The following is a 13,567-nucleotide window of genomic DNA, read 5'->3' on the forward strand; positions in this document are numbered from 1 at the left end:
AAGAGGAGAGCAGAGCAAAGCAGACAGTGGGAGGAAGTGAGAGACCGAGCAGGAGACGGTGGAAGGAGTGCAGGGACACGCTGTGGTGTGAGCGCTCCGTACTGCTACAATATGACTCTGACAGGCTTATGTAACCAGACAGGCCTGGCATTTGGCTCACAGCAGACGCCGGCTGCACTGACTGTTATATAACTGCATTAGCTGCTCCTCTGAGCTGGGGGAGAGCATGCGCACAGGAGAGCCCTACACACATAAACACACTCCGACTTTCAGACTTTCAGACTTCCAGCTTAGTGACTGCATTGCCAGTGTGAGAGAATGGCAGCGATCGAACAGAATCAGAAAAAACAATGAAAGTCCAGTGGAAGTTTAACAATGTATTAGAAACAAACAGAACTATTAGAGCAACACATTGTATTCACTGGAAAGAAACGGCGAAATGAGTCTTGACAGGCATCGACATCTTCACTTCCCGTCATCCAGCAACAAGTGTCCCATCCTGAAAAGCCTAATTGGGGTTTAATGTTGGGTAAATGTTTTCAGTGCACATGCAGTATGCCAGCAGGGCTCAAACTCAATTAACTCCCCTGCATGCAGCACATAATTTAATGGGCCTGGATCCCACTCTTAAAAACCCAATTACACCTCAGACGGGCATTTCCAGTCATTCTGTCAAAGAGGTGTTCAGGGATGTACAATCCTCTCATGAAACGATGCTTATCCAAATCAACATCAGGGACACTATTCAGGCTTTGTTGGTTGTAATGATAAACACTGAAACAAAGCTTAAAACAGAGTGCTGATCTGTGTGAGAATGACCTTATTCATGACAAGTGAGTGAAAAATGCAGCTAAACACTGACATGTATAGACTAATGTGGGGAAGGGTAAGCCGAGATTAAGGTCAGGGATAACACTGCAAGTGATAACCATTGTTTCCGTCAATCTGCAATTAAAAATCCCTGGATGCCTAACCAAGCACGGCCGCGGAGCTGCACTAAGTGGTTCATAATCAGCACATTACAGCCTCTGATCTCTTATTACAGCGACAAATTGCATCTGATGATAACAGAGGAAATGAAGGTGGGATTTATGACACTGGAGCCAATGGCCAAAGATGGAGTGTGTCTTAAATCTATCCTAGGAGGCAAAAAAACGAGTTCACATTTGTAAACCTGATGATAACGGGGGAAATAAAAGTGTGATTTATGACACTTAGCTAATTTGTTCTCAGATGCTCTTGGCTGTATAATTTCAGGGGACTAATGGAAGAGTATAGTGCAAAGAGTTCTTTGGTCTCATAAAACTGAAATACTATAAATGCTTCAATCAATGACATAAAAGTGAAAAGAAATATGAGGTATGTCTACAAGAGTGAGGGCAGTTCTTGAAAGACTAAAGAGTGAGACTGTTTTAAGTGGACAGAACAATGAAAGTGAAACGATTTGGTGGAAAAGCTACCAGTCTGTTCTTGTTAGAGGAGTGACATCATTGGCTTACAATGTCTGTGCATTCGACGATGATGATCGCACAAGACTCGACAGACCCTCTCCGTGCGTCTGACCCATGAAGTGAAGTGTGTCAGGCCGGTGTGCGGTGCGCTGCTACAAAAGAGACAAGACAGGACTTCCACTCTGCAAAACATCATGCGATGTGCAATGTACCAGCTTCAAGAGCGCAGGAACACAGAGATGGCCAATGAGCTCACACAAAAAGACGATAGGCAACTTTCATCGCTGAAACATCAGTGTTTGTAATGACACAAAAACACCGTTTGACCTAATTTTTTGCTCTAGTTTCCAAACAATTTTTTAACCATTTTGAATGAGTGCCTTTTTTCCCCCTCTGCCAAATAGCAAAAACAATCTCATAGTGTTTTTACATTTACAGTTGTGTGCTGTTGTCCTCTCTACAGTGTCAGGGAAGTCTTTGTTTCCTCCACTACATGCAATGGAAATGAGAAATTCATTCTATCAACTAAACCGTGACACAATCCATCAACTCAGGATCGTCATGGATAGGCTGAGCGAGGGGTGGTGTTGTGGGAGGGTGGAAGTTGACAGGAGGTGGTGTGTCCTGAACAGATCCAGACTGTGCCAACTAGTTGGAGTGACTGTAGCGGCCAAAACCAACAGGCTCCGTTTGACAGCCAGGCGAGAAGGAAATAAAACAGCAGAGGTTGCAAACACTGGCACACACTGCTCTGTCTCTGTAGAACAAGGGGTACATCACACACATTTACTGATTCGGTTTACAATTTGGCAAAAATCTGGTCAGAGCTATGGTTATTATTGGATCCAAAAGTCTTTCAATTTATCTCTAGACTTCTGTCGCAGGAAGCTAATTGGCAGAGCAAACACACAGTGAAGGGTCAAGACATTTGTGCTGATAAGCGGTGTTAAGAGTTTATGGAGCAAACAGTGAAACACAGCAGGGGACATGGCAGAGTAAGGCCAAATAGTAACACAATCCATCTGACAGAAAGCGCTTGCACTGAAGCAACGTGCCAAACATATGGTTTGCTTGTTTTGGACTGTCATCTATGCATATGATAAACATCTGTACTTAGTAGGGAACACGCTGTGATGTCTAGATCAGCCCCTCCTTTGTCCTCAACTCTGGTACCTCATGACCTAAATCTACGGAAGCAAAAAGTGCTTTCTCACTATCTGCACCCTGGTGACACTTGGAGATAGGGAGATGTTATGCACAATAAATAACATCCATGGGGCTCCTAAATCACCCTGAACGTGTATGTATTAATAACCTTACCAGTAATTATTGTTACTAGTAAATCAAAAAGGTAATAAAATATTCTGTAGTTTTTACACTCCATCTTCACAGCTACCGATGAGGATCATTTTACTTATGAAACAAGTGAAAGGTTTCTCTTGAGTGATATATTTCCATCTTTATTAAAAACAGTGTTTATACATTAATTACAATATTAATTCATGTCACAAGCCTATGCCTTACTGGCATGCAATGACTGACCACAATGTAAGGCAAGGCATAATGAGCACACGTCAGCATTAGTGTTTAATTCTTCTTGAAACGCAGGACTACAATAAGGCACATTGTTTTGAAATTTTAACAGTTATGATCTAAATAGAGCAAACTTTTGCACACCAGTAGGTCGACATGTGCGTAGAATACCTACAAAAAATAGAACAAAAAAAAACTCCTGCACACCGTCTTCTTCACTTGCATTCAGAGATATTTAGTGACAACGTTTTGGTAATCATGATTCTTGATTGATTGAGTGATGTCATTTTAGTAGTGTGACCTGATTGGTCGACCAACTTATTTAAGACGTGCTCTGTCTTTGCTTTGTAAAGTAACCCGATGAAGGTCTGTGTACCGAAACTGTTCTAAATATCTCAGAATGCAAGTGAGGAAGACGATGTGCGGGAGATTTTAATGTTCTAAAAAGTTATGATCTAAAAACAAAGATCTGAATTCATTGCAACACTTTGAAAAACTATTTTTTATAATACTCATTATGCAGCCAGAGAAACAGGAAATCTAAATTCATGTGTGTGGGCATTGACATTTTTGAAAAGAACACAACAAACAATAACATTCTCAGGATTGTACCAAAAGCATTTGAAAGTACAAAACATGTCGGTCTCATTTAAACTCATTGAAAGTAAGGTAACTACTAGAAGATGCATCAAATGATTGTACCACCATCAAAACCATGAACACACGATGAGAGTCATAACCATTTAACAGCATTTCTGAAATATATCATAGTTTTGTAACAATTAAGAATTCCCTTCTTCAATTCTACTCAATAGCACGCTCTGCTGCAACATTCTGGAAATAATGGCATTTGTGAGAGCACAGGTCTGTGGAGTTCAAGCCATCAGCTCCTGAACCGTACCGCTGCACATCGCGCGATGCCGACAGCAACGGATCAATACACGTCTCCCTGCTTCAAACAGACCGCTATGCAGGTACAGGTTGTTAGACATGGAAAGGCGTAGCACCAGAGTTAAATTATCCTATGTTGGAGTGGACGAGGAAGAGCTGAGATTTCTACTGGTGGTCCATTAAGAATCTCTGGCTTGAGGTGTAATGACGTGGATTTGCACACGGCCCAGCAGCTAAAGGGAAGCCCTGTTATGATGTGTAGGGCGTGTCATATTCGTCTTATCTAATTCTCACACTCACTCTGGGGCTCCTAAAGAGGGTTCTCCTCGTTGCCTCCAGCACTAAAAGAGTCCAGCTAATCAGGGATTCCAGACCTGGCCAATCAGAGGAGTCAGATCTCACAGGCCCTTAAAAGGGAACCTGTTACTGAAATAACTGAGCTATCGAGAAAGTGCCTTGTTTTTAAGTCCCTGTGATAGTTCAGACTATATCAGGCGGAAGGTTGGGAGTTGCCTATGAAGGGGAGGCATTGGCAGAAAACATAACTTCTTGTAGCCAAAACCATCATCAATCAGGCGGAATAAAAAAAATCCGTTTCCACTTTTAAATAATCTGTAGTGATCATCACACTAAATAGAACTGAGAGAAGTAAAACAACACAAGCACTATAACATCAGAGGCAATTAATTGAAAAAAAAGAGAAAAGAAATGTATTTCCTTCTGAACATCCTTTCCATTTCATTCACAGCATCCTTCACACAGCCGGATACATGGGCGAGAAACAAAACAACCACCAATACAGCTAAAAAGACAAGGCATACTCAGTTGAAATCCCGATCAGGGAAGATGAGAGGGGCGATGAGGGTCCAGAGATAGAGGCCGAGGCCCAGCCAGCTGGAGCTCATCTTCACCCACACGGCTGGCATGCGGCTCTGCATGGCCTGGGTGGTGGTGTCTGGTCTGAGGTACGACACAGAGGCAAAAGTAGAATTTAAAACTTAAAAGTTAAAGTTAACACAACACATGACCTGAAATTTGTGTCCTCGCATTTTTCACATATGAAACTGCACTGTAGGGGAAGGGATTTTTGATTTTAGAAAATGACATTCAAGCTATGTTCAAGGAATGGATAACTGTCGGGTACAGGGAGGTGCCCTCTGGTGGCCATGCGGGAGGCCTACAATGCTTGTGCAACAACTGCTGAAAGCTTCTGGTTTCAAGATGTTTGGGCATCACAAAAGCATCAAATATGCATACATTCTTGCATGAGATATAGCATTACATATATGAAGAATTGCACTGTCAGCTTGGGTAATACAATTGTTTGTTTGCATTAGTATCTGTCTCACATACCTATATAATACCCACATATTTATCTGTCCATATCTAATATTGTTACAGGCAACATTCTGTAATCAAACTCACACCTGGATCTTGTCAAGTTCAACTACAATCATATCTGTTGATCACCGGTACACGTTCCTGTAAAGATGGTTCGATGCGTCCCCATCAGCCCTGCCAGTGAGCCAGCAGTGAGCCAGCAGTGAGCCAGCAGGCATCGTCTCTATCCTCTGGGCGCCTCATGTTACATGTTTAACAGTCTGTAGGTGTCAGATACTTACTGGTACCAGTTGGTGAGAGTCATCATGATGTACAGAGAGGCCAAACAGAGGTGGAAGTGGAAAACGGAGTAGCTGTAAGAGACTTTCTCTTCCTCGTTGTCCACGGCTCTGAGGATGCCGTCCTCTCCCACCACGCCCTCTCCACCGGACCCTCCACCCTCCTCCGTCTGCATCAACTTGTTTACCTGGGTGTTACTGGACGAACGGATACTAGGGAAGGGACGGAGAGAGACAGGTTTACAAAAAACAAATAATACAAAACTGAACGTAACATAACATATGTGATGGTTTTTAACCTACCTGGCATAGAGAGTGCAGAAGAGGAAGATGATCAAGCCAACAATGCCCTGAGCGTCCCACCACTGCACCTGTCCGGGGGTGCCGTCACCAGAGGGCTCAGTGGTGCTGATGTTTGACACGAAACTCAACAGGCTGGGGTTGCAATTTCGATCTAGAACATTTAGAGCACACACACATTAGACATTTTAATAAACTTCAATAGTTTACATCATTAAATCCATCATTAGATATTAAACCTGTTTACGCTATCCTGTATTCATCCTGAATTGACCGTGATGGCAATAAAATGTAAATGACTTTAATTTTGACACTGACTTCTGATGCTGCAAACACATCAGAAGGTGATAAGAGATGCATTTGGAAATGTATGAATATTAATAACAAAGTGTGCATGTTTTTCTGTTCATAAATACATAACTGTCCCTTACATTAACATACATATGAAAACACTGGTTTCCTCTAAACAAGGTTTCATCCTCTCTAGTTTTCACAGTGTTTTCTTAAATGTCATTGTCAAAGCAAAGAAAAAAAGGTGTGCAGTGTCACAACATCAGAGAACCATGAAGGTAGTAGTTAATAGCACTTTTCAAATAAAAGTGAAATCCAATTATATGTGGATTGTATAGATGATTCCAATGTTTTGTGTAAATGGTTCTCAGATGCCTACCTGTAGATAAAACTAACCCTACAGTCACCACGCGTGCCCGTTCACTTAGGAACGGTAGATCGCACGGCATGATGCTAACTGTTAGCAAAAAGCAGCTCTTTGTTCCTATAGCTTGCCATGTAAAAACGTACCCGCATGATCAAAATGATGCAGCAGATAATCCGTAAAAAATATATATTGACAGAATAAGTGAGAATAATTACAACTGAACAACCAAAACCTACAGAAAAGAGCTGCAACTGTGGACAAAGACAACAGGAGACTCACTTGGATTGTTGGTCATTGCAGACCAAGTGACATACATGGTGTAGAGGGAGATGAGTGACGCCTGCAGCAAACCGGAGTGTGGCTGGGCTTCCTGTAACAAACAGGACGGACGTACACTTAATGTGTTTCCAAGTATTTCTGCATCAGTACGGTCTTAGACTGGTCCACACTGTACCTGTATCTTGGGCAGAATGGAGACAATGGAAATGATGACGCAGAAGATGAGGTTGAGGCTGATGAAGACCTTGTGCTCTGTGCAGTCATCGGGCTGTGTGTAGTAAACGTAGAACAGCACCACAGCAGTGAAAGCCAGTGCGTAGTAGAGGACGGTGAAAGACAGCAGGCCTGGAAATGACATGGATACACATAATCACCGATGGCTTAAAACCACAGATATAATAAAGTGCTACTGGTACTCAAATATTACGTTAATTGTATAATTAATCATTTGGCAAATATGTAGCATAACATTGGCAATAAATGCCTCTTTTAAGTGAATGGTGTACCTGCAAACCAGCATTTGTTGCCACCATCGTCAGCATTCGCGACCCACACCTTGTTCCAGGAGTGGGCGAAATCGATGAGAAGAATAAGTTGGATTAGAATGAAGATGAAGGATCCCACTACTCCGAAGTAAAACCACACTGTGAAGGGAAAAGGAAGCACAGCTGAAACAGTTTCCTGAAACTAGATATTTCTCACTTATAATTCACAAAGTCAGTGTCTGGTTTATTCTAGTTTTACTGTTTATAGAAATTCAACAGAGTATGTTAGTACCAGTATGAAATGTTCCGTCGGGGATGAAAAACGCTCCCACTGTAATCCCAATCAGGATGAGGAATTTAAAGAACCAGAACCTGTGAAGTAAACAAGTTACAAACCATCAGTACAGCAGACGGACAGAAGTAGCACATCGCTCAACACACGTTGGCATATAAGCCCAATAAGGCACTTTACCCATTTTGAATGGCTGCACGTGGGTCTTTGCTGCTACGGACACGAATCATGATGGCGGAGAACAGAAAGAAGAAGCAGGTCATGGCGAAGCACATGCGGTACACAGACTTGTAGCCCACAATGACATCACAGTTAACCTGGTTTTCAAAACCAGGTATAGCACTTCCTCCCTGGCAAAATCCTGGGATCTACAAAACAGCAGACAACAATGTGTAATTAAGCTTATCTACAAAGTATTACGAGAGAGAATACATACAAATGCTTCCAACTGCAGTAACGGCATCAAGCAAATGAATGCAAAACAACCCTGCTCACTTTACGGAGCTGTGTCTCCATTCCAGGAAGGATCATGATGACGGACACCAAAGTACCCAGCAGCAGAAAGAAGGAGAACACCAGCCGTGTGATGGTGGAGTTATTGGAGGAGGGACAGCAGCCACACAGGAGGCATGGTGCTGAGCCACACAGACAGGAGGCCTGTGGAGGATGGAGAGGAGATCATAGACACAGTCACACACAATTGTGGGCAATTGTTTTGGCATAAATAGTATTTGTTTCCATTACAAATACTGGGCTGGTAAATTATTTAACGAGGAAGTGAATACTGATAGTGGACACTGGATTCAAGTGGATGAGCATCACCCACATATCGGATTCATTAGCACTCACAGCTACCTAAACTAGCTTCAATGTTTCTGACGTTAGTGCAAAGGGCCTCTTCGGACACTCCCTCTGTCATTATTTGCATTGATGATTAACTACCTTGATAAGCCAACTTCCCTTATATGTTTAATGTGTCCAGTACGGCTGATATTTGACGCAAAGTCAATAAATTAACTTGTAGTAAAAGCGTGTATCGCTGACTGTCACGTAGCGCTTAAAGTAACGTTGATTCTTTAGCTACCCCGTTAACGTAAATTTAGCTATTAACGTTAACCTAACGTTAAGTTTAGCATTAGCTTACCTAACGGTAAAACGACGAGAGTGAGCTGACGTCAAAGCACTCCATTAGTATCTTAGATAACGTTAATACAACTATTAGATACTTACACAGCTGGCTACAGAGCACAATGCCAGACAAGCCCCCATCTTGACATTAAACTGCTGAAATTAATGTTAGTGCAGCGTAGCCTGTCGCTCACAGTGGTCAGTGTACACAAACAGTCGGAAGTTATTCGAATGCTTTTCAAAATAAAGGCATTCACGATTAAAACCTCTTCAATATAAAACACCCAACTGTCGTAGAGTGAGTAGGATACAAATTAGATGATGCTGCATTTTTAGGAATGATAACACATCTTGGTTAATGTGTTAAACGCTGTTGATGTTCTGCAGAGCACAGTGGACGACAGGACAGTAAATGTCGGGAACCAACTTTGAAACCAACAATCTGTTCAGCATCCCAGGAGCTGAGGTCTTTTTAAAACTACATGGACATAGAGAGCGTGTCAGGACAGAAGCCTTTTCAAAGCCCCTGCTGTTGGTAGTGCACCCGCACAGCAAGGAGCTCACAGTGATGGTGTTATTATTAGACCCTTTAATATCTTATCTGGAACAAGAAATATGCCAGTGCCAGACTCTCGATTCATTTACTAGCAAGCAGGAGTACTATTTCAAGGGTGGAAAATGCATACATTTTAATGAAATAAACCCATAAGACATATATTCATAAAACACAACGTGACCATGCAACTATGCATTAATTTAATTAACATGTTGTGTGACATAAAATTAACTTTGAAATACTTAATGAATTGCTCCATATGTTATGTGGATTACAGACACAAAGTAGTTTTATGCATTTAAAATTATGTGTACGGTTGATTTGGATATACAACTTTAGGTGGAAGCATTCAATCACCATTACATTAGACATTTGGAGGCATTGCTGAGACATCGTGTTCACAAGTACCACCACTACTGCTATTAATAATATTAATTCTGCAACACTGCCATTACTTTTAATACGACTATACCACCAGTACTACTATTATCAAGACTACTAAGGTTACAACTACTACTATTATCACTAATACTACGACTAATAATACTTTCCACACTACTTCTATTCATTCTGCTACCATCACAATTATCTTTTCTACTGATTGTTTTACTCTTGTCGATAAACTACCACATGTACATTACTATGTTCATGAAAATAAATAAGTCTTTTCAGATGATACCTTTTTGGGGGTGCTCTGATAGCCAAGAAGTTTATTCTCACTGAAGGAAAATAGAAGACTTTTGAAAAAAAATTCCAGGACAATTGACCTTTTCTTTTATTTCACATGTGCTTTCCATGACTGGAAAATCGGTCAACAGTTATTTCAGGTTTTCCAGGACATATCACCAATTTTCACTCTGCTGCCGTCTGTCCTCATTATCCCGCAGGCAGCGTTCAGTCGTTGCAGGCTGCACCAAGATAACACCTGGAGGTAATGTGTATGGGGTTGATCTGTGACATCCACTGCTGGTACAGGAGCTGTGGAATTACGACACAAGCAGTTCAACAGACACCTGACTAGGAACTCATCCGCTATTTGTTGTTTTAAAAAATCCGATATGGCCGACATGAGGAGAGGAAATAGTCTCACCAAGTTACATATGATGATGAGCTGCTGTCAGTTTGTGGAGGTTGAGCAGAGAGAACAGCTGGTGGTAATGCTGAAGCTGTTCCAGATGTTTCATTGGTGCTGTTGAAAGAAGACACAGTTATTTAGAGGCACAAAGCTACTACAAGTTACGTTACATGTTGATGATCACTAAAGCTACAATTCAAATGAAATGCATCACATGCTAATGATCACAAATTCTTGATATCACAGATATCGTCACCACATTTCAACATGTGTTCAGATCCATTCATGAGTAATAAAAGACATCTCTAATTATATTTAGACTGGTGAAAATAAAAAAAGTTCAGCAACTGTAACATACAGCAGATGCCAAACAATGCCAAAAGAGTGTACATGGGGCTGAAGTAAAAGAGATACTTGCTGTGCACAGTGTTTTTTCACCCTTCCAAATCCAAAAACACAGAAGATAAAAGTGTAAGGAATTGATTAAACAGTGTGTACTGTATATCTGCTCTAACGCAAACAGGTAACATTAACATGCCTAGCTAACTAGCTACTACCTAACTACCTACTTAACTTTTTTGTAGCGTAATAGATTAGAAAAAAGCTTTCTTTTAGTTTTTTTTATACAATCTTTATTTAATCAGGCAAGACATAATGACCAAATTCCTTTATACAATGGGGGCCTAAAATGTTTTCACTACTCATATATTAACTGTATATAAAGTAGTAAAATATTTCAGCCCACTTGCAAACACAGACACTTACCCTGCACCATGTTGGCGGGCTTCTCTTGTGATGAATGGATGGGTGAGGACTCGACCAGGGATGATCCTGTCGTTGGGATCCATTCGAAGCATTGCCTTCAGCAGGTCAATGCACTCCATCTTTTCATCAGCTTCCACCTCAGTCAGGTTCTTCAGGGGCAACTAATGTGGGAAACAAAAGGGCAAATCCAGCAGAGTTTTTTACTTTCTGATTCAGAATCAATTAAAAGCTCATCTGTAGCAGCGACAGAACAATCCATCTAAACACCTACCGTTTCCAAATCATCCAGGTTGCGGAATTGGTAGGCTCGGTAGTCGCGGAAATGAGAGGTTATGTGAGGTGTCTAAAAGAAGGTATTTCAGATAGCGCTTAATTGATAATATAATATAATCTTAACCAGAGAAGAGAATATTAAGGGAGACACAACTTTTGATCTTGACGTACCTTAAGTCTCCAGAGACAGAAATACTTTTTTACAAAATAGGCTTCGGAGTGCATCCCAGCACTCAGAAGATGGCCTGGAGGGACACCCAGGAGTTCCACTATGCACCGCATCTGTAGACAAAACACAGCATCACACCAAGATAAGAACAGGATTCATCTCCCACAGTCAAAATAATGACTTGGAATGATGTATTGCCTCTTTCACATTAGAGATTACATGATATCTGCCTCAGAGATGCCGTCAAATCAGACAACAGGTCGAATGCTGCTTCATGCAATCCATTCCATTGCACTTTGTCACATTTTGCTTTTTTTGACACATCAGCTTTTTCATTTCCAAATTTCCACGTTTCCACTCAGGTTTCTTTAAACGCAAATTGATAATGCGCATAAAAACAGGTGAATGGAAACGCAACTAATGACATACCACATCGTATTCACTGCAGCCCGGGAAGAGCATTTCACCGAGCACCATGTGTGCCATCACAACACCGAGAGACCACATGTCGATGGCCTCTGAAAATGGAAGTCCCAAAATAATTTCTGGAGCCCTGAAAATGAAACAAATGTCCAACACAGAATGAGGAACACTCTTATTTGAGCAGATGGTAGACATCTCCTATATGAACATAGAAGAATGTGATTGGAGTCTCTCTGTAACTCACCTGAACATTTTTATTTGGTGACGTTTTCCCTGCTTCACTCTACAGCACGAAACAGCCAGTCCGAAGTCGATGAGCTTCACCCTGAGGGGCTGCGCTTTACTGTCCACCAGCATGATGTTGTCTAACTTTACGTCTGCATGGATCACTCCAATGGTCCTCAGGACAAAAAAGGCTGTGGCCAACTGAAAGATCAGCAATGACATTTAAAGGGTGGACACACCTTTTTGACTTTAGTGTTGTGTCTCATGGTACTGTATACATACCTGTTGGACTACACTCCTGACGTCATGTAAATTCATGGTTTTGACGTCTTTCTGGTAGTCCCGCAGAGTCATTTCCAGCAACTCGAAGGCGAGAGCAGTTGTATTGTCCCTCAGCGGGAAGGAGTCAATGAACCTGACGATGTTCCACTGGTCCAGGTTCTTACACTTTAACTCTGTCAGGACAGTCAACTGGGGAACACAAGTGAGACGAGGAGTTGTTGATACAAGCTTTAAACTCAGGAGAACGATTTTTGATATTTAGATAAAAGCAATATAAACATGCGGATGAGTAATTACTTCATCGTGGAGGTTCCTGCCCAATTTAGGGATCTTTACGGCCACAGTCTCGTTAGTGTCCTCTTTGACACATTTGAGCACTTCTCCGAAGCTTCCCCGTCCCATTAATTTCAGCAGTGTATAGTTGCTGGGTAGGCGGTGGTTATTTATCTGTTTAGGACATGCACATATGGATTGTGAGAGAACCACATCACACACACACAATGAGACGGCAGTAGAAGTGAGCGTTCACCTACACTTTGGTTGTTTCATCACATCTTTAACAGTTTTCTAGAAGAATACATCGTCTATCTAACTTTCAATATGAGAAATATTTAAAAAGGAGCAGCAGCACATGCTTCCTGTTCATGAACACATCTTCATATTGTATATCATATCTTCACGTTCTCACAAACGTTTTCTGCATGAGGGAGAAACAAACAGCGGCTTACCGGCATCATGAAGGATTTGTCGAGTCGACCAGTCGAGTTGGTTCAATTCGTCGAGAGGTTGATTTCGTGAGGAGCTCAATCTGTCTTCTCTGTCCACGTGTTAGCAATAAAATGACAAACTGACAAGCAGCAGCAGAACTTGTGTGACATGAGTTCTAGAACATCAGGAAGATGCGATGTGTTCCGTCTGTGTGCCAATAAACATGGTTCTGAATATGCAAATGATCAAATAGCAAAACTTTTAACCCACACACAATGTATGCTGGGAAGTGTGCTTACAACTTATCTAAACAAGTTGATTTGATGAGTTTAGGTAAACAAAGATAATATGTTGTGTGAATATATTATGCAGCCCCAACCCTCCATTAAGAATTAAAACATTTGAGTTTATATTACAATTATTATGTAAAACATCCCTGTTTTAACTTAATGAAA

At 41.4% G+C, this 13,567-nt stretch overlaps 1 protein-coding gene across 1 annotated transcript; it reads right to left on the reverse strand.

Annotated features, from left to right (window-relative positions):
• Nucleotides 1–2,896: 2,896 nt before the first annotated feature.
• Nucleotides 2,897–8,840, reverse strand: serinc2l (serine incorporator 2, like). Its single transcript, XM_079164901.1, has 10 exons — nt 8,739–8,840; nt 8,004–8,165; nt 7,689–7,876; nt 7,509–7,588; nt 7,238–7,375; nt 6,907–7,076; nt 6,732–6,822; nt 5,798–5,948; nt 5,498–5,707; nt 2,897–4,835 (listed from the first exon to the last, which is right to left on the reverse strand). The coding sequence occupies exons 1-10, from the start codon at nt 8,775–8,777 to the stop codon at nt 4,697–4,699; spliced, it is 1,368 nt and encodes a 455-aa protein (XP_079021027.1). The 5' UTR covers nt 8,778–8,840; the 3' UTR covers nt 2,897–4,696.
• Between the last annotated feature and the right edge of the window lie 4,727 nt (nt 8,841–13,567).

Source organism: Pholis gunnellus (assembly GCF_910591455.1).
Source record: "Pholis gunnellus genome assembly, chromosome: 8".
Lineage (NCBI taxonomy): Eukaryota > Metazoa > Chordata > Actinopteri > Perciformes > Pholidae > Pholis > Pholis gunnellus.

Bases quoted from the DNA above. Each gene is read 5' to 3' on its own strand.
- serinc2l (XM_079164901.1), bottom strand. From the start codon at position 8,777: ATGGGGGCTTGTCTGGCATTGTGCTCTGTAGCCAGCTGT. The intron at 7,376-7,508 runs GTACTAACATAC...TTCCCTTCACAG, and splicing joins CGACGGAACATTTCATACTG to TGTGGTTTTACTTCGGAGTA. The intron at 4,836-5,497 runs GTAAGTATCTGA...GTCGTACCTCAG, and splicing joins ACTCTCACCAACTGGTACCA to ACCAGACACCACCACCCAGG.